This window comes from Xylaria bambusicola (genome assembly GCF_022495145.1).
Source record: "Xylaria bambusicola strain CBS 139988 unplaced genomic scaffold F5B22scaffold_19, whole genome shotgun sequence".
NCBI classification, from domain to species: domain Eukaryota; kingdom Fungi; phylum Ascomycota; class Sordariomycetes; order Xylariales; family Xylariaceae; genus Xylaria; species Xylaria bambusicola.
The window spans coordinates 1-21898 of NW_025953572.1; the positions used below are offsets into that span (position 1 = coordinate 1).

Genomic DNA, 21898 nt, shown 5'->3' on the forward strand with positions numbered 1-21898 from the left:
ATATAACCTTTAAAATAGGTATTTAAGTAATTATTTATATTTTTAAAACTTTACTTTATACCCTTTATTATATTTGGTCCCCTTAGGTAAAGTTGAAAATAGGTTTTACCCCGCACTTGACCTGATTTTTTTATTTTCGCACTTTGTGGTAGTGGCCCACCGTACAGGTGGGCTAATAGAGACGAGAGACAGACAGCATACATGTAAACGGTACCGCGTATGGCCCATCCCTGTTCAATCTTGAGCCTTGCAAGGAGTACCTGCTAGCCACTCCATGCGACTATTAGCCTCCCTTCATTGCCTCCAGCCTTCTCTTTGAACAGTCTAAGCACTGCTTCTTCATCGAATTTCCCCAATAGTTTTCTAACAACCCCCTGTGTATGATATATTCCAGGGCTGTGAGCTATCTAGTTCTGGATTTCATCGCTGGGAACTGGGAATTCAGTTTATAATGATCAACTAGGGCTGCAGTAGTCCTTGACCAACCAACTCCTTCTCGGCTGTTGGTGGCTTGACTTGACTCTATACACAATTGGTCTGCCAGCCCAGACCGCCTAAGTCTCTAGGGTCTGTTTCAAGAAGCGAAGTCTGTATAACCTCACTTTCCAATATTGCCCAATATTGCCTGCATGTATTGAAAGATCATGAACAGCCTGCAATGGTTCTTCGTACGGCCGAAGTGCAAGGCGAACTGCATATTTCAGCCGGTACAGGGGTTACACGTGTAACACATACAGTCTCCATTAGCGTCAGCTGTGGCGACAAGGTCTACTTGGACAAGCTCCACACTCACGATAGCATGACTGGTCTCAGCAAAGCTGCGTCTGGCGCTCAGCAGAGCACCTTGGAGGAAACCCAGCTGCACTCCGAAGCCCACGTCAAGAAGGTAGGTAGCCCAGGAGCTGGAGGGGTTGTAAGGGTGAGATTGAGGTAGAGTGCATCAAAGTGCCCCTATTCGCCGCTCATTCAATGCCACATGTCTCCGGGACACTCGCCTCGCCAGCTTTACACTGGCAGCTCGCTTAAAAATATGCAATTTAGCATCTTCGTTACGGCGTGCTCTGTGTCTCTTGCCAACATCTTCGAGTCAATTGAATATTCATTTACCTATTAGTGGTGAAGTGGACGGTAGCATAAGATATTGTCATTCATACTACCCTTGACTGTTACATACCTACTGCATACACAGGGGCACAGTGCCATGCCATGCCAGACCTGTTCCTCATCGGTTGGTACCTAGGGTCGTATTGCAGTCATAGTCAGATTTCACTGCATTTTTAGCCCAACTCGCGAGAGCAAAGCTGTGAGCAGTTCTTACTTGCCATACGTCCTGCTGACTCATCATACGATCCTCTCAACCACACGCTGAACTTCCATGCGCCATCTTCTTATACACAATTTGCAACAAACTCCAATACATACGACCATAGGATCTGGAGAACGCGGGGTCCCGTCCGCTCCCCCTTAGCTAAGCCAGATACCGCCAGATTAGTAGTTGGGTCGGTGACGACCAGCGAATCCCTGGTGTTGTATGTATTTTTTTTTTTTTTTTTTTTTTTTTGCCTTTTGCCTTTTGGCGTACCAGGAGTTTCAAGGATAGAGTTATAGGTAAATACAGAAATAACAAGGTCCGAAGATGCTGCACTAGGTTAATTTCGGTGGGTATGTAGGTAGTGGGCAGGGCAGGCAACTCACACATAGGTAGGTACCTTGGCGGGTTGTATGTGTAGTCGACACGCCTATAAAGGCTTTAGGAGGTCAGCCAAATGCTGCCTCCAAGGTCACGCTCAAAGATAACTAGCTTGGTTTTAATTATATCATCGCTGTACTAAGAGTACTTAGAAGTGTGTTTCTTATCATTGCCACCTACCTTGCAAGGCGTCGTTGGGTGGTTCCAACACCGATTAGCAAGGACAATGGAGGACGATACCAAGAGATGATGACTGCGAGTTCTCATGCCTGTTGCCGCACTAGGCGTCATGCTGTTGGTCGGATATGGCTATCTCTGTCTGATCTTGGATAGAAGAAGGAAATATAGAAAAATTAGGAGGACAGATAAAAGGTAAGATGAAGAGACGGGAGAGATGACGAAATAAGGGTGCAACCATGGTCAGGAAATGGGGTCGGGGGAAAGGATCTAACTGCCTGTTGCATCCAACATGGCCAACAAGCAGCAAGTGCTAAGCTCTATCATACGACTGAGAAGATATTACCTACGATGTGCAACAGCACCGGATATGATGTAATCTGCATTTACTGCAGTTCAAGAGCAGCTTCTACAACTGTTTCGAGCCGAAGCCATGGAGCTTATGTGCGGTAACCGCGCAGCCAAATCGGATTCAGAAGCGTCTACCTACATTGCAAGAAACCATATATTTATTCCGATTGATTGATTAAGTTTAACGTCGTGAGGGGCGATTCTGCCGCATCTCTGACCTCCCTGGGGGGTTCTAGGACGTGGAAAGCTCTATCTATCTAGTATGTCCGCTACAACCCGATCCGCCGAGCTGAAGGGTGGTTCCCTCTGTCTCCTTGCTGGGTTCGCCAGTGTGTCTGTAGGGTCCGGCTGCTGCCTTCACCTGGGGTCTTGGAGTGAACATACCGGAAGCTGCCATATCTTCTTTGGCCTTAGCTATCACATTTCAATAGCAAGATCACAAGTGCAGAAAAAAGAAGCGACTATAAGAACAAGAAGCACAGTATGATATTGCAACTGTGCGTACTAGAGTAGGAAAAGGTGGTTTTTAATTCCTTTAAACTAGGTAGGTAAGGTAAATAGCACCACGTTTTATTAAGTTATCGGTAGCGTTCTATTCGTGTTGTTAAAAGTACTCTATGCTGTTGCTAAAAATAAGAAGAAAAAATCTACATCAACAAGGACAGAGAGTTTCTCGCTAAACGATGCCGTTATTGCGGCTTCGCAATAGTAGCATATATCCACTTCTGTACAACAGAATGGCTTAAGCTATCCTAGAGACTTACCACGTGGACTGGATTCCTCGTATTAGAGGTACGAAGCTACCAAGTTAATATGTTTTTTTCATTCTCATTTTTCTTCTCCCGTTTCATTGCTTCCTTTTTATCTTTTCTTGAAAAGACAATAGCGTTCATCACGATGATTCCCAGATCTTAGTCCCTTGCGTAGCCTCGATGGTAGAGAATGGCTAGGTGATGCGCCCCCTACACCCGAAGTCAAAGCCTGGATCATGTAGACCCAGGGAAGGTGGAGACAGTTGGCGCTCTAAATCATGTGCAAGAAGGAATGCATGATGTACAGGCTGTATGATTTGATCTTCGACTATCTACTTTTATTACCTGCTAGCTATATAGCGCCAATGGTCCAAGTCAGTAAAATGAGCTGGGATGGGACACTAGGATAAGAAACGAAAAGCAAATTGGAAGAGAGTTCAGATATCATGAATTCAAATTCGGCCTCCTTCTATTCTTAGGTCTAAAAGATGCCCCCCAAAATCTGATACAATGCATATAAGCAACCAATCAGACCGATGCGGTGTTGCGCCGAATGCTTTATATACAAATTTCCTCCCGTCGCCTGCCCATTGGATATACACAGTGTTGTTACATTTTTCTCGTAAGGCGTCGTCTTTTCCAATCCTCTCAGCCCACTTTCGCAAAATCCTATGGTTGAAATACCCGGTACGCCGTCAAATGCATTCGCTGATGACCATGCCTATTGGGCGGCCGTGGATATAAAAACAGCCCCGCCTATCTCACATCATTAGTGTCTCTCATTTCGTTTCCCCTTCTATTTTTTCCCGCTCATGAGAAGAAATATTTGCTGCTCTTAAGCTGCTTGACATCGAAATCCCCCTTTAAGATGACAAAATTAGTTGCTGAACATCCCACTTGCCAATATGAAAGTGACTGGTATAACGGGATATACATACCTTTGCTGGAATAGGAGGGAAAGTGAGAGGAAGCCAGACGCTGATATATTCCACCGGTTTCCTACCGCTGTCGCTTTGAGACTCTGTGGCGGCGGTCATTTTCTTCAAAGTTGCTTCGAAATGTGACACTTTCATTAGCTCCTGTACCTTGGACGGATTTTCCGTCGATCCCACTGCGATATCCAAGTCTGCTGAAGCATCGTCCATATCAGGCTCGTCGAGTCCATCAATGGGCAACAAGACCTCTGACGATGACATCTTTTCGTAGATGCTGGCGGGAGTAACCATTTCTTTCCCTTTCAGGATATCCGCAGGATCTTCAGAAGCCAAAAGCCTCTGACGCTCCCTCTCTTCAAGCAGCTCTTCACGCATGTTTTGACGATTACCGCGTCGATGCGCGCTGATCTCTCTCTCGACATCCGTAGATCGAGCAACTTTAGCAAGGTACAGAGACCCGCCATACCTAGCATTAAATTCAGAGGCTAAACGACCGATGACGTCCTCGCTGTGAATTCTGATGAATGCGTCACGCAATACCCGATTCATCACATCGACGTCGGCCGCATGTGTCCAGAAGGAGTCATGTACAGCAGCAAATGACAGACCTAGAGAATCACACTCTAAGGCAGAAAGAAGCATGTGGCTCGCATCGAGCGAGTGAATGAAATTTGGAGGGAATGCTTGCAATTGCTTTCGTCGATTGACCGGGTCAGATCGCTCAGGAACCTGCAAGGTCAGGTCCTGCAAGCAGGTGGAGATAACCCGATTGGTACTCTTCCGGTACGGCTGAACAATGGGCATACGTAGCGGTGTGGTCCAAACAATGGTGGATCTAAATTGGTTGAGGAGGTCTTCCAGAGGGTCAATTGCCTTGGGCTTCCTCAAGACTGCGCGTGATCTCTTAGCCTTTTGGGGTGGGCTCTGGTCGCCAGCGGCGCCAGCGGCTACCCGTTCGAGTTGCTCTGGAGTGAGTGCACGACAAACTCGGCCGGCACATTCCCCAAGCCAATACTGAATATCATGTGCTCCACGAAACATTGTAGATAGGGCCCTGAAAATTTTCGTGGCAATGTACGATGCAAGAACCGTTGAAGGAACCCCAGTTTCACTCTCAATATTGGGGTACGCGGCGTCGATTTGCTTCAGTACTTGAGCTTTGGCACCGATGAATGTAACGCCGTAAACGTTAGTCATGACAGTTTGCTTCACAACTTTCCGGGTTATTTTCCCATCAACCGCTTTGGCCATGAAATTATTAGCCGCTAGATCTTCCTTGATACCTGCCTTGACTAGGTCCGCAACCGCTGAATACACATCAGCGGGTCGATCACCAGGCAGCAAATTCACCTGCTCAGCTCCCCAGCGATCACCACCCAATGCCGCGTAATGTTGCAACCCGTTGCATGTACCATCCTGGTGAACTGGGAGACGTGACACAAATTTTGAGGGATCGGGAGATTCGAGAGCCGCCTTCAGTTCGAAGCAAGCGGCCAGACATTGCCATGGATCCTCAGCTTTGAGCCACCATCGTTGTCCGGTCAACGGATTGGTGGCGGAATCGAATATCTCTGTGATATGATCCGTCGCAAACTTCTCCCTTTCGTCGAGGCTAGCCTTGTCGAAACCAAACACGTTGGCCAGCTGAACCTTCAGCCAACGAAGCCCATTCTCGCCGAGTTCTCTTCCTTTAGCGAATCGTAAGAGGCCTCGCACATGATCAGCACCCATGTGGTTAAGGTAGGCAGGAATAGGATAGGCACGTCCTCTGAAATCCATGTTGTGGGGGAAGTAGAAACTCTGGTCTTTGAAGGCTCTAGCAATATCGAGCTGGAAATTCATGAAACATCGTTCCGAATGCAAACCAGACTTTTCATTTTCGGCGAGCTTAACGAGCTTAAGCCACTGCTTTCGAACCATAGGGTCGTCTGATGACACCGGTTCCTCAGGAATGGGAATTTTGGGATCAAGTGGTGGGATATTGGCTATGCCCTCTCCGGTGTTCCACGCCTCCAGCATGACTTTAAACACTGACTTGTTGACCTGCCAAGCAGTACGACCTAGCACGTCCAGTCCCTTGCTCACCTGATCTAGGTCGCCTCGTTCAAAGGCAGCATCTGCATAAATTCTTTGGTCTCGCTCGCCATTCTTGATACGAACAAGTTGAGAAGGATATTCGAGAAATCCCCCTTGCTCGAATTTCGTCCAGGGCTGTGGCTCAACTAGCATCGGCAGATGCCTCGCGAGATAGTCACCCCGAGGCTCTTTCTTCATAAGGTCTACTAGAACTCTGTTTGGCACGATAATCCCGATCTTCTTGCCTTTACGGTGCACACTGGTGCGTGCTAGGGCGGGCTGCGTCTGGCTGACCAGTTCTCCCGTCTCAGGATGGTTGCGAACGACCTTTATCTTCGCCGTATCGAGCAAAGCAGACAATAGCTGGGCACCAACTTTCGCCTTGATAAGAGCTGGCCATGACGTGTTGTCGTATACGGGTACGTTAATAACTTGAGGATTTGGCGTGGCAGGAGAATTTTCGTTCGATTCTGTAGTGTTGCTCACATTGGGACCTGGGGGCTTGCTCATTCGCTGACGGCGTGCTTGAAGGAAGCTTTCCTTGCGGTTTTGCTTATTCTTAAGCCGAACCAGCAACCTTATGTCCTCCTCTACAATCTTCGCGAGACTGGTGAGAAGAGTTGACAAAGGCACACCCTTGTCAGCACCATTATGTGTGATGCAGCTAAGCACACCCATGATTGTTACCGCCGCCAACCTGGTTGGGTTAGACTGCTTCATGAAAGGGGCATACTGGCAGCGGTCTATATCCTCCGTACTCTTCTTCTCCTTCTCTTCGGATTCATCAAATAGAGAAAATTCTTTCCTTAATTTCGATTCGAGATTGAGGTGCCAATCGTATAGCTGAGAGTTTAAAGCTGGTTTGGACATGGCAGTGCTCCGTCCCATCTTGGCTAAGGCTTGGTTTTCGTCTCGCCAACGCGAAACAGCAGCTTCCACACAATCATGTTCCAATCGTGACTGAATTTCGCGGCGTTCATCAATCGAGAGTTTACTCAGGTCTTGCCCTTCAATTTGATCAAAAAATGACAGGATACCGCGCAATGTTTTTAATCCCAGGCCTTTCTGGGGTACTGGACGAACCTCTGGAATAGATGTGGACTTGTTCTCTAAACTTTCGGTTGCCGTGGCTTGGGCTGATGAAATTTCTTCTGTCTGGTTGTCGGTCATGGTGGAATCAAACGCATCCACCACAACCTCCGAAACCGGCTCACAGATGGTGGCAATGGTGCCAAAGTCTTGCTGATTGAGAATCCCACTATCCAACAGGTCCCAGGTAGAGTAACTAGGTAGCATGTCGAAATAACGGGTCACAAGTCGATTCAGCCGTGCTCCTTGGGAGGACAAGAGAGATATCTTCAGCATGCAGGCGATCGTTTCGGAGGTAAAGGGGAGCTCATTCCCCCGGATTTCTATTTCAAACCAATGATGCAGTGACTGGGCCCACTTGAGTTCGGGCTGATCGAGGCAAGCGTCAATGCCGGCGCGCAAATACATATTGTGAAGGGCAACCAGATCGGAGTAGGGTAGATTGCCTAGGGTGCGAAATCGCTTGAGTACATGAGCGGCTCGCTCTAAGTGATTGACTTGCAAGCAGGCGTCGAACACGGATACCATTTCGTCGACACCACCGGGAACGCCGGTCGACGACACCCGAGCGCGCGGCAAAATATCATTCTGGACCTTGACATGCAATGTCGAAGCAGGGTCGAAGGTTCGAAGATGGTAGACTGGGAGATGCGAGGGCGGTTGCATGTAGGAGTTGGGAAGGGAGTGGGCGTGAAGGTGATCGACAAAAGGTATCTCGTCTGGGCGCATCGAGTCATCGATAGCCGTGGCTAATGGCCGATGCGCAACGACACAACCGAGCGGCGTGGGGGTTGTCTTGGGTCGCCATGGCGCAAGCTTATGCTGCGTCACCAGGAGTCTGCGGCCAGCTGTGGGTGTGTCGGCGAGGTGGGGAGAGGGTTGCCTCGACGGTAAGTGTGGTCGACGCAACGTCTGGATGTGCGGTAGGGAGAGGCTCCTCGAAGCAGAGCGGCTCCGAAGAAGCATTGTGCCAGTACCGAGGCGGGTTGGCTGTTTGAGAGAGGATGTGAATGTGGGAGGAGCCGGGTCTCTGCAGACCAGACGCAGCCCAGAGATGGGGGGGGGAGGAAAATGGACTTTGTGCTATAACATCTAACGAGAGAAGGATGTAATTACAAGTATTATGACGATGTGAGGAATTTACGAAGGAGTATACTGTAGATGTGGGCGAATTACAAGAAATGATTAGAGAAAAGAAGTTCTGATAAATGCATCAATTCATCCCAAATTTTTTGCCATTGGGGGAGCAAAAAGAGCAGCGTGGACAGGGGTTGGTGAGTTCTGGGCCTTTTGATTGGCCTAGAGCTACCAGGAGCCCCTCTATGTTGACCTCGGCTCCAATCAGCTTCTGCGATGTCTGCTCCACACACGCCCCCCGGTCTGGGTCTCTCCAGAGTCTCTCTCTCTCTCTCTCTCTCTCTCTCAAAATCTAGTCAAAATCTAGTCAAAATCTACACAAGTGTCGACTCGGGATCCACGATGGCTCCAGATAAAGTCGTGGCACTGTAGCCCTCACCATCATACACTTATGTACTTAGTCAACTGTATAAATATTCTCAACTCTTCTTTTTGCCACCCTATCCAGAATATCTAAGCAGTAGTCTAACCGCCTAGGTACTACTACTACTACTACTGGGAGTCAGAGTCCAGGTGTCACGCCCACATCTCTTCTCGCTTCTCTTCGCTTGTACTGTGTGTCCATCCGCGCTCGCTCTCGACATGCTTTCGAAGTCGTTCTGTCTCTAGTATTCTGTCTCTAGTACTCTGTCAGCTATACAACCCTCGAGACCCTCCGAGCAATCAACACCGCCATGGCTGTTGCCCGACCCGCTCTGTCTGCAGCCGGCTGCTCGCAGTGCCGTTCCATGGTACTCAATCTCTTCGCCAGCGGCATCCAGCGATCTCCTCCAGTCGCGCGACGCTCTTTGTTCTCGACGCGTGCCCAGGTTGCTGGTGCCTTGTCCGTCCGACCCTTTTCGTCCCTGCCCAAGCCGAACCGTCCTAGCTCTGTATTCGACACAGAACATGGACAGAATCCCAGCGCATCGGAACAGGAACCCAAGAATGACGGGCATCATACCGTAGAAAATGAAACTGAATCCGTCGCTGTCCCCTGGTATCTTCAGGTTGAACCTCCCACATATATAGCTCCTATGCAACTGCCACCACTACCAGAGATTCCCACAGACTCGCCCCCTTTAATAGCCTCTCTTCTAGAGTATGCATCCGAGGAAATGGGCCTGGATGCATTGAGTTTGTTAGATCTACGGAAACTAGACCCGTCGCCAGCCCTCGGTCCCAACCTGTTCATGCTGTTTGGTACGGCCCGTAGTGAGCGACATCTCAACGTCTCCGCTGGCCGCCTGGTACGGTGGTTGCGCGCGAAGCATCGCATTCACGCTGCTGCCGACGGCTTATTGGGCCCGAATGAGCGGAAGACAAAACTGCGTCGAAAGGCACGACGTGCCAAGCTCATGGGGACAATGGGCACCGACGACACTGACGATGGCATCCGCACCGGTTGGATATGTGTCAATCTTGGTACAATAGATCGCAGCGGTACAGAGTCGGCTGTTATCGATGAGGATGGGCGAGTCTCGGGTTTTGGCGTATCTCATGCTGGCTCGACTGTCATTTTCCAGATCATGACCGAGGGACGCAGAGCCGAAATGGACTTAGAGGCGTTATGGACGCAGGCTTTGGATCGCTGCCTCTCTCCACACTCGGCATCGGTCTCTACGCAGGGCGAAAGGACTACCACGCCTAAGGGCAAGCCTGAGAGCAGCTTACACCCGGTAGAAAAAGCTATTTTGAGCAATTTGCACCGCCCCTCCGGTTTCTCGGGCGGGCGCAATGGGCAGTCTCTTGGAGGCCCCCTGTCAAATCATGTTCGGTTCTACTCCAATCAGCAATCCTCAGAGCCAGTCGCTGCAGAAGTTGATCTCCTTAGTACGTCGTCTCCTACAGAATTAGCGCGTGTTCTCACATACGATGCTCACCAAAAGCAGCGTCTCTTGGAGCTACTGCAGACCCAGCTAGAAGAAATGGACGTAACAGCAGCTCGGCAAGCCTTGGATCACAAACCTGATGGTTCTAAAACATCATTCATGGAGCTGATGGATCTCGCAATGGAAACACTACCTCCAACGCGCACATGGAAATATCGTCTTGCTGTTCAATACAAAGCCAGCATATCAGGAATCCAGGGTGCCGTTGTACCATTAGGTAAGGTAGGGTTATTGATAGGAGAGCTGCGTATTTATGCCATTGAAGCAACGAGACACCAATATCTCCAACTTTTAACTTGTATATTCAGTTCATCGGATAAGGAATACACACTCGTCAACATGGCACTCGATGTCATCAACACTATGCAGCAGCGAAATGATCCAATCATGGCAAGTGACGTGATAGTGTCTATCATCGAAGGAGCTTCAATGGGCGACAGGACACGGGCAAGAGAGCTTACAGCACGGCTCGAGAAGCTCCTCTTCCGAGTCGATACTCCATCCATGAAAATGGACGAGCAGCTGCTCAAGCGGCTCATGACTGCCCATGATAGACAATTCAATTGGGAAGGCGTCTGGAATGCCTGGGGGGTTCCGGCGAGGAATTTGCGTCCGCGATCTGCACACTTGTACATCCATATATTCCAACTAGCCTTGGCATCTAATAGTCGGAGGCTCTGTGAACAAGTACTCCGTCGATGTGTTCCGGAGGCCAACAGCGAAGATCCACCCGTGCTAGCGGATGTTGGCCTCCGACAAGCTGCTCTAAAGTGCATCGATCTCGCAGATCCTTCCGCAAGGGAGTTTTCTGAATTGCCAGAAGATAGCTCTGGGCATATGGCTCGACTTCGTCGAAGAGAATTCGCCCAGCTTTACCGTACGCTTAGGTTGGAATAATATGTGGATGAGTCGAAACCAAGACCACAGTACCTAGGTAGTTAATATAACCAACCGTACTACTACATGACGGGCATCGCGACAATCCGAGACCGCCTATATAAAAGTTTTTCACCATGTAGCTTTTCCTAAACGCATGTTCAAGACGATTAATACGAATTAAGCGCGTCATCAGGATTGAGTTATTTCCCCGGGACGCCTTCCAGTCCGGAAGCTGCTGTGCCAAGCCGGACCACCGAAGACGAATAAAAATGATAGCCGCAATGCTCGAAGCAAAGCAGCAGAGTTAGCCTTTATTCCACGTTGCAACCAGCTGAACACACTCGATTCGTAATAGAAATACTCTTCATTAGTCGTATCCCGAGAGAGAAATAAGAAACGTGCTCCAAATGATTGGAGGACCAACAGTCTTCAAACCTGTAGTAGGTAGGCAGGTAGGTATACGCCTCGATACAGTAAGGCGTGGAGACGCATTCGAGGGGGGTACCGTACCCTTTGACGCAGGTTTCGCCATTATGCATGTCTTGATCTGCGACCACACGCAAGGAACCAAAAGGCTTGTTTCCGCCCTGTCCTGGCCCTCGGGAATGTCCTTCCTTCTCCCATCCAGTAGACACTACACTTCCATGGAGGATCCCAACACCAACTTCCGCATTTCGCTATCTGGCGTGACACCGCATGGGATCGCCTCCCCCCGCAGAACGCCAATGATAAGCTTTTGTTGCCGCACGAGATTTGACGCGCAGTACAGCGCGGAATTGAAAATGGAGTTTTATTGGCGAATTGAGTTTGCGCCTTGGCTATGGCTTGATTTGTTTTGTTTACCTACCTACCTATTGTAGTTAAGTGGTGATCTACATATCGTGCATGATATGGCTACTGTATGGCACCCCTTGAGATTTACGGCGGTATGAGATACCTACCTAATCAATGTGTATAGCAAATAGGTAGGTAGTACCGTAGTATCAGGAGGTAGAGAGGTATATATGTTTACATCTAGAGCTTCTGTTCCTACCTTGTCTTTCCTTGGCGACTTCTCGTTCCTATCCGTAGATCAACTGCTCCTATAAGACTATCACATCATATCTGTAATCCCTCATCCACCATGGCATACAAAGCAGCAATCCTCGCCCTCCTCGCCTTGCCCAGTGTATCAGCATGGGGCGCCATGGGCCACGAGGCCATCGCCTACGTCGCGAGCAACTTCGTCTCAGCGAACACGAAGGCGTACTTCCAGAGCCTGCTGGGCGATACCTCGGCCGATTACCTCGCCACCGTGTCGACGTGGGCCGACAGCTACCGGTACACGACAGCGGGGCGGTTCTCGGCGCCGTATCACTACATCGACGCCAACGACAGCCCGCCGTCCTCGTGCAACCTCGACTATTCGCGCGACTGCGGCTCCGAGGGGTGCGTTGTTAGCGCGCTGACGAACTATACGACTATTCTGCTAGACGGTCGGTATTCGCAGGCGAATCATCAGATTGCTGCCAAGGTATGACCTGATTCATGAATGGGTGGGTGGATGTATGAATCGGGCGGGACAAGGTTGGCACCAATCAGTATCAATTGATGATCATTTGACAGGGGTTTCTTCACTGCAATTTTAGCCTCAAGGGGGTTGGCTGGCTTCTTATTGCCCATTTCCCATCATTGATAAGCATCAGGCTGGGTTATCGCCAAAAAAAAGACACAGGGCATAAACAGAAGATGGAAGACAGCGCTAATTGGTGTAGAATGCTGACTTCAGTCATTTAGATGATCATCCACGTATGTTACTAGTCTCTCAATGCTTCTCATTTGAACCAGACTAGTTCGAGAAGACCCAGGTCAAAAAAACTTCTATAAGAGAGAATACCTAGTTAAGGGAGAAAGGAGAAGAGAAAATCGATTCAAATCCTTTCCCCCTTCTAAGAAAAGCTAACACGCCAGCGCAACACCTAGTTCGTCGGCGACATCGGCCAACCGCTGCACTGTGAAGCGCTCGACGTCGGCGGCAACGACATCGACGTGCTGTACGACGGCGAGGATACAAATCTCCACGCGATATGGGACAGCGACATCCCTGAGTCTATCTCGGGTGGCTCGTCCCTGGCTTCCGCCAAATCCTGGGCTAACACGCTAACCACTGGTAAGTGAATACTCGACTGGCCTACTATCATAGAGAGAGAAATTACCCCTACAGTAGTATTCCAAAGGTAGAGTTAAACTAACGCACAATCTACCTTGTGTTATTCCAGCGATCAACTCGGGCGAATACAAATCACAAGCAGCAGGCTGGCTCACAGGCCTCAGCGTCTCCACGGCTGCAACGCGCCAGGCGACGGCGATGCAGTGGGCGGCCGAGGCCAATGCGTACGTGTGCTCGACTGTGCTGAAGGGCGGTCTCAGCGCTGTCGAGAACAAGGAGCTGAGCGGCGCGTACACGACGACTGCCGATCCCGTGGTGAAGCTGCAGGTTGCGAAGCAGGGGTATCGGTTAGCGAAGTATTTGGATGCTATTGTTGCTGCTATTTAGGATGTGCTTGAAGTTTGGGGTTGAGGAATGGGTTATGTAGTGCGAGGACACGACGTTGAAGAAGCTGTTGTGTATATTGCTTCGTATTGAGAATGCAGTTCTCGACCTCCTTATTCTCGCTACATATGACTTGCAGGTAATACGTATCGAGCATCGTCGTAACCTTCACTCGAGGTCGTACTAGGCAGAACACGATATCACCTAACCGTCTTAGACATTCGCAGCTTGCTCTGGCCATTCTATTATCACTTCCATCGCCAATCCTCTGTCTTCTGAATCATCATCGACCAGCCACCTCCTTAAGCACATCCCGTAGCAAAGGCGCAATCTGCTTCCTACTATGCTGCACAGCGCCCTGCATCCAGCACCGCCGCCACTCGCCCTCACCATCCTCATCCAACGCACCATCACCCCAGCTTTCCAACCTCAACTCGCCCGCATACTTCTCCTCAAACAACTTCGCAGCGCGAACCCCCATCTCACTCCGTCCCCAAACAAGCAACTCCCTGTGAAACACCTCGTTCTCATCCTGGAACGCCGTAAGCAGCATAACGACATCCATCTTGTCCTCCAGATCAAGCACATCTTTCTCCTTGCCCCAATCCACCAACGCCTTGACGAAAACACCCTTATCACCCTTCGCCTTCTCATCCACGAGGTATCCGAACCCCCGCGGCACAGAAGACGTCCCTAGATCCAAGCCCGCCACGCTCCACTCCTTGTAATCCTTCCGGAAGACGTCGCGAAAGGACATATCGGCGATATCCTCCTTGAGCTCCGCGAGTCTCTTGAAGAACGCCTCGCGATCGTATTTCTCCCCTCCACCCCCTTCCACGGCCGCCGCAATCTTCCCTTCCGCGAGAGCCACGGCGCGCTCGTCGTGCTCCGTCGTCTTGTTCTTGTCCCCTAGGTTAATCGTATCGATCAAGATAGGCGCGAGCGCGAGACGTGCGATCTGCGCGTCGACCTTCTTCGCGTCGTCTTCATCGTTTCCGCTCGTATTTCGATTTCCATCGGTTGTCTCGTCGGGGCTGAGCGCCTCCCATATCTCGGCGCAGTGCTCGAGTACCAGACTCGCGCAACTCCCGCTCTTCTCGATGACGCGGGGCTGTGCGTCGCGCGGTATGGTGTTCTCGTCGGCGTGGTGGTCTACGCATCCCGTGACGCGGGATGCGAAGGTATTCGCCAGAGAGCCTGTCATAGCATTGTGGTCTACAAGGAGCCAGTGGGTATCCTCGGGGTTCATTCCCTTCGTCGTTGTGCCCGAGGAGGGTCTATGTGTTGAATCTTCCGTGTTGTCGGATTGAGACACGCCATTCTCGTGTGGTAGTACGTCTTCAAGCGTGAACACATCCTCACCCTTCACACCCGCGTCGCGCAACACAGCAGTGAACTCCGGGCGCAGCGCGAGGTCGGCGCGGAGGAGATGACACACGGGAATGTGCAGTGTGTTAGAAGCTAGACTCCCCTCCCCGATTGAGGCCCGTCTCTTAGGAGGCGCGTACGTGTTAAAGTAAGCTAGCAGCAGCGCTGAGCAAAGAGAATCAAGATCTATAGTTCCATTAGCGGATTAGTTTCATATTCATTATGGGTTTCTAATCTCGTAGTCCTGAGACATGGCGTTATTAAGTGAGATGTAATATGTAAGGCTCTAAAGCGGGGAACTTCATGAAAGCTTCTGGGAATGGGAACTACCATTCATGAGAAGAGAAGAGAGAATAGAAAGTCAAGTGGTGTAAATGAAGCAATAGCGACGATAATGAGCACTAAATGAAGAAACACAAAAATTCAATTACCAGCTGACTCGTTGCCCACAACAAAGGTAAGAGGCGTAGCCCTCTTCGACGACTGTGCAGTGAGCGCTGCGCGTGCCGTGGCAAGGAAAGTTTTCAGCGATGCGCGTGGCGGCATCTTATGAAAGAACAAGATGTCAATGAGCGACCAAATGACATGAAATGAAACTCGATGGGATGAGATGAGATGAGGTAAGCTACTAGAGAGTATAGCAGCTCAGAAACCGGTAAAGGCTCGGTTTGTGATGCGATAAGCGCCAATTCGAGGTATAACTTTAGCCTCAATTTGCCAGCAACCCTTCAATTAGCAAATACCATTACCATAAAGCCGGAACAGAGCGTACAATGTGAGGGAACTAGGGTCGGAATGAGTTTACCCACTGACGTCGTTTTTTGCGGGCGGAGCGGCGGAAGGCCCCGCGGCGCCCGCTTCTTGGCATTCCGGTCTAATGGGCTGAACGTTCGGCGGCTTCACGAGTGAAACTCGGCAGTTTATAGACGGCCAACAATATCGCAAACTGAGGAGGTCAATTGAGAAACTCTAATCTGCATGAAATCGGATACTAATAGAGATATTTGTATCATGAATCATCCGTATGTGTATAAGATATCAAGACTCTAATATACTATGATTCTCGATACCGCGCCGTTGGTCGTCATCTCTACAGTAATACCATCGACCATCTACTCAACTCCGAGGATATCTTCCTGCCTAGATAATACTATTCACAAAAAACAATAACAATATGTGCCCGGTGAATATACGAGCGAAGGTCAAAATACATGTGTATCGTTACTCTCCTGCGCTTCCCACTCTCGCTGCGTCAAGTCTCATTCCTACTGGAAGACAAAGATGACACCCGACCGGTCCACGCTAACCGTCATCGTATAAGGTAGCTCGAGCACAGCAACATCGAGGATCGAGTCCAAGTGACTTCTAAGCAGTTGGGCCTGTTCGTTCGATATAACTGTGTGGCGCGGAGGTTTCTCCCGGCTGCTCGTGCTCTTGCTGCCCTTACTTGAGACACTGCCTGCCCTTTGATCCGTGCCCCGATCACTCTTTGGTAGCCGCTCCACGTTGAGGCTTAAGCCCGGATGGTTGGGCGTGCTGATCGTTGCGAAGACGGGTCGAGCATCCTCGCTCTGTAGACCACTGAAAACACATGAATTTTCAATGCGAATGAGGTCCCAGAATCGAAGCTTCTTGTCAGAACCGCCCGTCAGGATATAACCGTATCGCACGTCGCGCTGATCCTCCATCGCGCCCGCGCCGACTACCATTGCCCGTACCCCGTGGTCTGAGCTACTGGCAGAGGGCTCGACATTGGTTGCGAAAAAAACCAAGATATTCGAGGGTTTGTCGTCGTCCACATCCCAAGGCTCGTACACTTTCGGTCCGTCCTTGACACTTCCAGCACGATATATCTCTCGGCACTGTGTCTTCTCAAGATCCCAGACCGTAATCTCGCCGAACCCCGTACCGCCAGCTACGCAAACCCACTTTCCACGGCCTTTGACAGGGTGCAAGCTGAGACGATATATGGCCGATTTACCGTCCAAGCCCCAACTCTTCAGGCGGACCTTGAAACGTAGGTCCCATAGGGATAGTATTCCATGAGAAGTGCCGAGAAGAAGCCAATTTCGCTTCCGGTCAATGCAAAAGCAGGTTGGCGTTCCATGGTGAACTGGATTATCAAGTATGTACATAAGAGTCATTGTACGTAAATCCATAGCAAGGATACGAGACCGGTTTGTGGCGAGTATCAAAACCGAATTAAGCTCCTGTTTGAAATGCTCACACCAGACAGCGTGCTCGTCGGCTGGAAGTTGATATTCACGAAGCAGACGCAATCGGATATACTTAATTGATCCGCCTGAGACAGCAGTGTCAACTTTAACCAGATGCACTCGCCCATCAGTAGCACAGCTGATAAAGGTGTGGGTGTTCTCAACAAAACATAGTGCAACCACTCGAGCACCCGGCGCATGTTTATGAGTCTGCCGAGCGCGGTGCGTGACATTTCGCTCGAGCCGTGATGAGTCCCAAACTTTAACGCACCCATCATCACTACCCGTGATGAAGAATTGATGGTCAGGGGAGGGGATCACGCGATTAATAGCGCCGCGATGCTCTGAGAACGTTGCTACCAGTCTACCAGTCGGTTTCCACGCCTCTTCACTGAGTTGACCGGCAGTTTTGCTAGCTCTTCTCCTCGTGACAGGTGAAACTAGGGGACCATATTCCATGATATCGTGGGGATAGTTGTCAACGTACATATTATCAAGCATCCGGAGAATATTAGGGTCATTTCCTTCGTATGTATGAGCGGTACGCTGCCTGTTCTCTTGTCGGTTACTCTCCCGGCCGTCTGGTTCAGGAACAGCCAGACGAGCAGGTGGGCCCTGTGCGAATGGGCCCCCTACCTGGCCAAGCACGTTGGCTTCAGTTGTGCTTGTTTCAGCAATGGACCTACCACTGTCTTTCCTGTTAAGCAGATCAAGAGCGCTAGATTGGTTTCTGATGGCTCTCCTGGACGAATAGGGGGCGTCCGATACTGATGATGCATCATCATTATTTCGTCGACCCCCAGCGATAGAGTCTCGTGGTGAGCTACTGATAGGTGAAGAAAGAATCGTGTGAGATGGTGATGCTGCCCTATCATCTCGAGTCCTTGGTGAGACTGCGCCTCCCCGGCTACTCATTCGTGGTCTGTGAGTATTTGCAGCAGCCCGACGTCTTCGGCCGACAGGTTCGTCAATTGTCATGGAGGCGTCTAGAAGGGCGTCAGCTATAGTATATGGGCCTTTGCCCTGTTCGGATCCCGATCGCTGCTGCTGTTCTTCGTTTTGTAACATATAGTCGTCTATACCAGCCGATTCGTCAAACATAATGTTCTGCACCTTGACATTTAAATTTCTTAACTTGAGGATATTGTTCAAATCCTTTGCAATGTTATCTTGGGTGACAAGGTCTCGGTTCTTCATCTGACTAAGGCGCCATATGAATTCCCTGAGAACCAGGAGCTTGAATTCGTCTTCCTGAGACATGCCCATATTTCGTAACCGAGTTAACCAATGCTCATCCTCGTCGTTTCGCGGAACCTTGTTAAGCGACCGAGGTTGCAACTCCCGGGAGGATCGGATGGACAGTGCTGTCGAGGCAACCGTAAATGCTGACTGCTTTTGCTGTCTGATAGCTTTCCAGAATAGACCTTTATCGGTCTTCTGTGCCCATGACAAAGCCAAGTCAAAAACCGTCCTAGACATGGGCTTTTTTAAGGCGTCAAGAAGACTGATCTCGGAAAAGGTTGGTATAATAGACGGCTTCAAGAATGGTTTAACCAGCGGAAGGACAATACATCTAATATCTGCAGGGGATAGAAGCTTGGTGGCACTCGAGATATACTCAGTTGCGGATTCCCGAATCCAAATGTTAGGATGCATAGTAAACCGTCCGACGACGTCAATCAGCTCCCAAGTTTTCGCCTTTGATAAGAGGCCTAGCTTTGCTAATTCTGCTAATGAATGTAGAGCCGCTTGCACAACATGCTCTTCAGGGTCAGTAACAGCTTGGACCATTAGCGGAAGACTGAACTCTTCTAAACTTGTGCTACCTAAGAAAGCAGCAATACCGACGATAGTGTCGAAGAATGCGCATTTGAGCATCCAATCCCGGTCGTTCAAGTAAGTATTCAAATGGGTTAAGAGAATATCATTCGATTCGGCGCTGCCAAAGAACACACATAGTTCAGGAACTGAAGTAAGAAATGCACGACGAACGGATGCATCGGTGTCTTCGACGAGAGCCTTTGCATGAGTTTCGAAGAGTTCCACGAGTTCTTCCTGTGTATTATCGAAAAGCCCATCAAAAGCAGCATCCGGATCGCTCTCGGCTTCTATCTCAGGGTCTGCAGTAGTAATTGAGCCCTCCGCTCTAAGAATAGCGGTGAGCTCTAGAAATTTGGACGCAGTCGTAGCTAAGCTACCTAAGCAAGACGCATAGGTTGCGCGTACCAAGGCGTTAGGTTCTCTGCGTTCCTTCCCCATGATCGGTTGTCGAGAAGCGCCTGATAAAAATACCTGCATTCGAGGCATGATGTATTCTGGGAATACGTGTGCATTGACTGGAGTTACGACGGTAACTAGAGCTAGAAGTTGCGTGATTGATCTCAAAGCCGCAATAGCAACGAGGTCAATATCATCATTCAGTAATGTCATCAAATAAGGTAACACCCGGTCGAGTTTTGCTTCGTCAGTTAACTTTTCAGAGAAAGCTAATAACAAGTCGCACGCCCTTAGTTTTGATGCCGCCCGGGCCGTATTCCTCAAAGAGCCAGCTATTAGAGTAAGGAAGATGAGCGTTCCATCATCAGTCAAAGGCTGTGTTCCTATAGACGTGAAACGCTCATTATTTGGGATGCTCAATCTGACAGGAAAGAGCCCAAGACCGAGTCTAGGCGTAAAACGAGACAATTGGGGCGCATTTTTCTGGTCTTGATATCCTAAGAAGTAAGCGATCTTATCGAAGTCGTAAAATACACGGTCTATCCGGTCATCCGCTTCGCCCAGGTTCTTAAAAGAACCAGTGACCGGTGCTCTTCCAGAGGTAGGATCGGTGACCAGTTCCATGTATTGATGGAGGAAGCTGTAGAAGTATTCTGGAAATATCTTGCCCTTGTAGAATTGAAGATACTGCTCAGCAGAATAACGCTTTTCCGGGTCTAATTGAACCATGCTCGATAACATCTCCCTTAGTCCCTGATCAGAGATCCTACTCAAATGCGAAATGACGGGATCGTACTCGCCACGGCGGTACTTGAACATCTGACTTAGACTGAAAATGGGCGCTTCCAGAAACACTTCGGCAATGACACACCCAGCACTAAAGATGTCCATCGACCATGTGAGATTGTGTCCTTCGAGTTCTTGGGGGTTCTGAATCTGCTCAACGAATCGTTCAGGCGCAATGTAGCATGTTCTTCGACCCGACAAATCGAAGAAATATGAATAAGTAGCAGGGTTATTGTCAGGCAGCTTGGCTGGCTTAAAGGAGCCCGTGAAGTCCGTAAGATATAGCCAGTTCCACGATGTTACCATGACATTTTCCGTCTTGATATCGCCGTGATATATATCTCGAGCGTGGCAGTCGCGCAGGGCACAAAGCAGCTGAAAGGCCAACCATTTCTTTTCAATATCTTCAAGAAAGGGCCTCGTAGACATTCGATCATAGAGGGAGCTGTAGATGTATTGTCGGACTAGGTAAGCATTCGTCTGTGTTTCGAAGGCGCGCTCGAAGCCCAAGGCGTTGGGGACATGGCGTAGCTTGTCTCGTTCCTCTTTCTCAGTGTTAGCGGGCGGGCATGGACTAGAAGGGCCAGCGGAACGAGAGAAAAGAGGGCGCAGGTGTCTCACCTAGGATCTTATCGCCGTACTGCTTCAGGGAGCAATCGCTATAGGGCTTGACAGTGACCTTGGCGAGAGCAACGCCGTCCCGGTGACGGGCACGAATGCTCTTCATAAACCGGGCATTTCCTATGGATCTCTCATGGACCAGATCAGACAGCTCCGGTATGTCGATGCCGGCCGAGCCGGCGTATGGTGTTGAAAGAGAGTAGCTATTACCCATCGTGGGGGGGCATGCGATAAAGCTACCTGGGCGGTAATCCGGTCGACTGTGGTGTCATTTTTGATGGACCGCGTGGGTGGTGATGATGATTTGCTGCCTGTTCGATGCGACCAGGCAGTGCTTCTAGTTGTTCAAGACGCTAGACAAAGAGTTGCGATAGAAAGAAGTTGATAGCAACAGAAACAGTGCCAACTCCCACTTACTACCTTGCTGGTGTTTGATATTTCACCATGCCACTCCCAAAGCTGCGTGACCTTGAAGCTGATGGGCATCCCCGGGAGCATATGACATAGCTCAAGCAGTAGGTACCTTTGTAGGCATGCGTTCATGAATACTACAGCAGGAATGAGCAGATACCTACACAGGTATCTTGGAGCAGATACGCTAACCTTTCAGGGCTTAGCTTTGACTAAAATAGCCTAGATAGGTAACATCATATACTTAGGTATATGCGAAGTACACATGCAACTCATCTACCAAGTACAATCGTCACCCCCAAATCACTACCTAGGTTCCTCTTACACACTTACATAGGTAGCTACATACTCAGTAAGTACCTAGTAATCGTGCTGTTACTTTGAAAAGACCGGATAATATAACTGCAATAAAGGCAAAGGTTTAATTAATAATGCTCATGGTTATGCTCCAGGCGGGTGTAGGGCGCAAGCGATTTCTGCCAAGTCTGTTTCTGACACGAAGGGTGCAAGTTCAAATCTGATATCAAGATGCACCAAACAGACAACGTTTGGGTATGTTAAGTATTCCGGGGTAAAGGTGAGAACGAGGGTGGAGAATGCCCTCGTCAACATCGTTCAAATCTAGGAATAACGAATGCGAATGGTCTTGGGGGGGTCGCAATAGTGTCGTGAACTATGTGGCTATAAACTAAATTGCATGCTTGTTATCTCAAGATAGTGATATGAAACGTAATTTAATGTCTATGCTTTTACTGGGGTAGCCAAGACAAGGTTGGAAGACGTACATGG

General features: G+C 49.6%; 5 protein-coding genes across 5 annotated transcripts; 2 read left to right on the top strand and 3 right to left on the bottom strand.

Moving 5' to 3' along the window:
• Nucleotides 1-3267: 3267 nt before the first annotated feature.
• Nucleotides 3268-8293, bottom strand: F5B22DRAFT_605348 (DNA-directed RNA polymerase). Its single transcript, XM_047974840.1, has 2 exons — nucleotides 3909-8293; nucleotides 3268-3831 (listed from the first exon to the last, which is right to left on the bottom strand). Exons 1-2 carry the CDS (start codon nucleotides 8034-8036, stop codon nucleotides 3781-3783), a joined length of 4179 nt encoding a protein of 1392 aa, XP_047830979.1. The 5' UTR covers nucleotides 8037-8293; the 3' UTR covers nucleotides 3268-3780.
• Nucleotides 8294-8502: 209 nt separating this feature from the next.
• On the top strand, nucleotides 8503-11170 carry F5B22DRAFT_135981 (uncharacterized protein). Its single transcript, XM_047968994.1, has one exon. The coding sequence runs from the start codon at nucleotides 8882-8884 to the stop codon at nucleotides 10973-10975; it is 2094 nt and encodes a 697-aa protein (XP_047830980.1). The 5' UTR covers nucleotides 8503-8881; the 3' UTR covers nucleotides 10976-11170.
• A 779-nt stretch (nucleotides 11171-11949) lies between these two features.
• Nucleotides 11950-13633, top strand: F5B22DRAFT_135969 (nuclease S1 precursor). Its single transcript, XM_047968993.1, has 4 exons — nucleotides 11950-12470; nucleotides 12734-12745; nucleotides 12920-13106; nucleotides 13216-13633. The coding sequence occupies exons 1-4, from the start codon at nucleotides 12081-12083 to the stop codon at nucleotides 13491-13493; spliced, it is 867 nt and encodes a 288-aa protein (XP_047830981.1). The 5' UTR covers nucleotides 11950-12080; the 3' UTR covers nucleotides 13494-13633.
• Nucleotides 13456-15782, bottom strand: F5B22DRAFT_136004 (exopolyphosphatase-like protein). Its single transcript, XM_047968995.1, has 2 exons — nucleotides 15290-15782; nucleotides 13456-15044 (listed from the first exon to the last, which is right to left on the bottom strand). The coding sequence occupies exons 1-2, from the start codon at nucleotides 15402-15404 to the stop codon at nucleotides 13774-13776; spliced, it is 1386 nt and encodes a 461-aa protein (XP_047830982.1). The 5' UTR covers nucleotides 15405-15782; the 3' UTR covers nucleotides 13456-13773.
• Nucleotides 15783-15803: 21 nt separating this feature from the next.
• F5B22DRAFT_605363 (uncharacterized protein) lies at nucleotides 15804-21206 on the bottom strand. The gene is made up of 2 exons (XM_047974841.1): nucleotides 20699-21206; nucleotides 15804-20622 (listed from the first exon to the last, which is right to left on the bottom strand). Exons 1-2 carry the CDS (start codon nucleotides 20910-20912, stop codon nucleotides 16124-16126), a joined length of 4713 nt encoding a protein of 1570 aa, XP_047830983.1. The 5' UTR covers nucleotides 20913-21206; the 3' UTR covers nucleotides 15804-16123.
• Nucleotides 21207-21898: the final 692 nt, after the last annotated feature.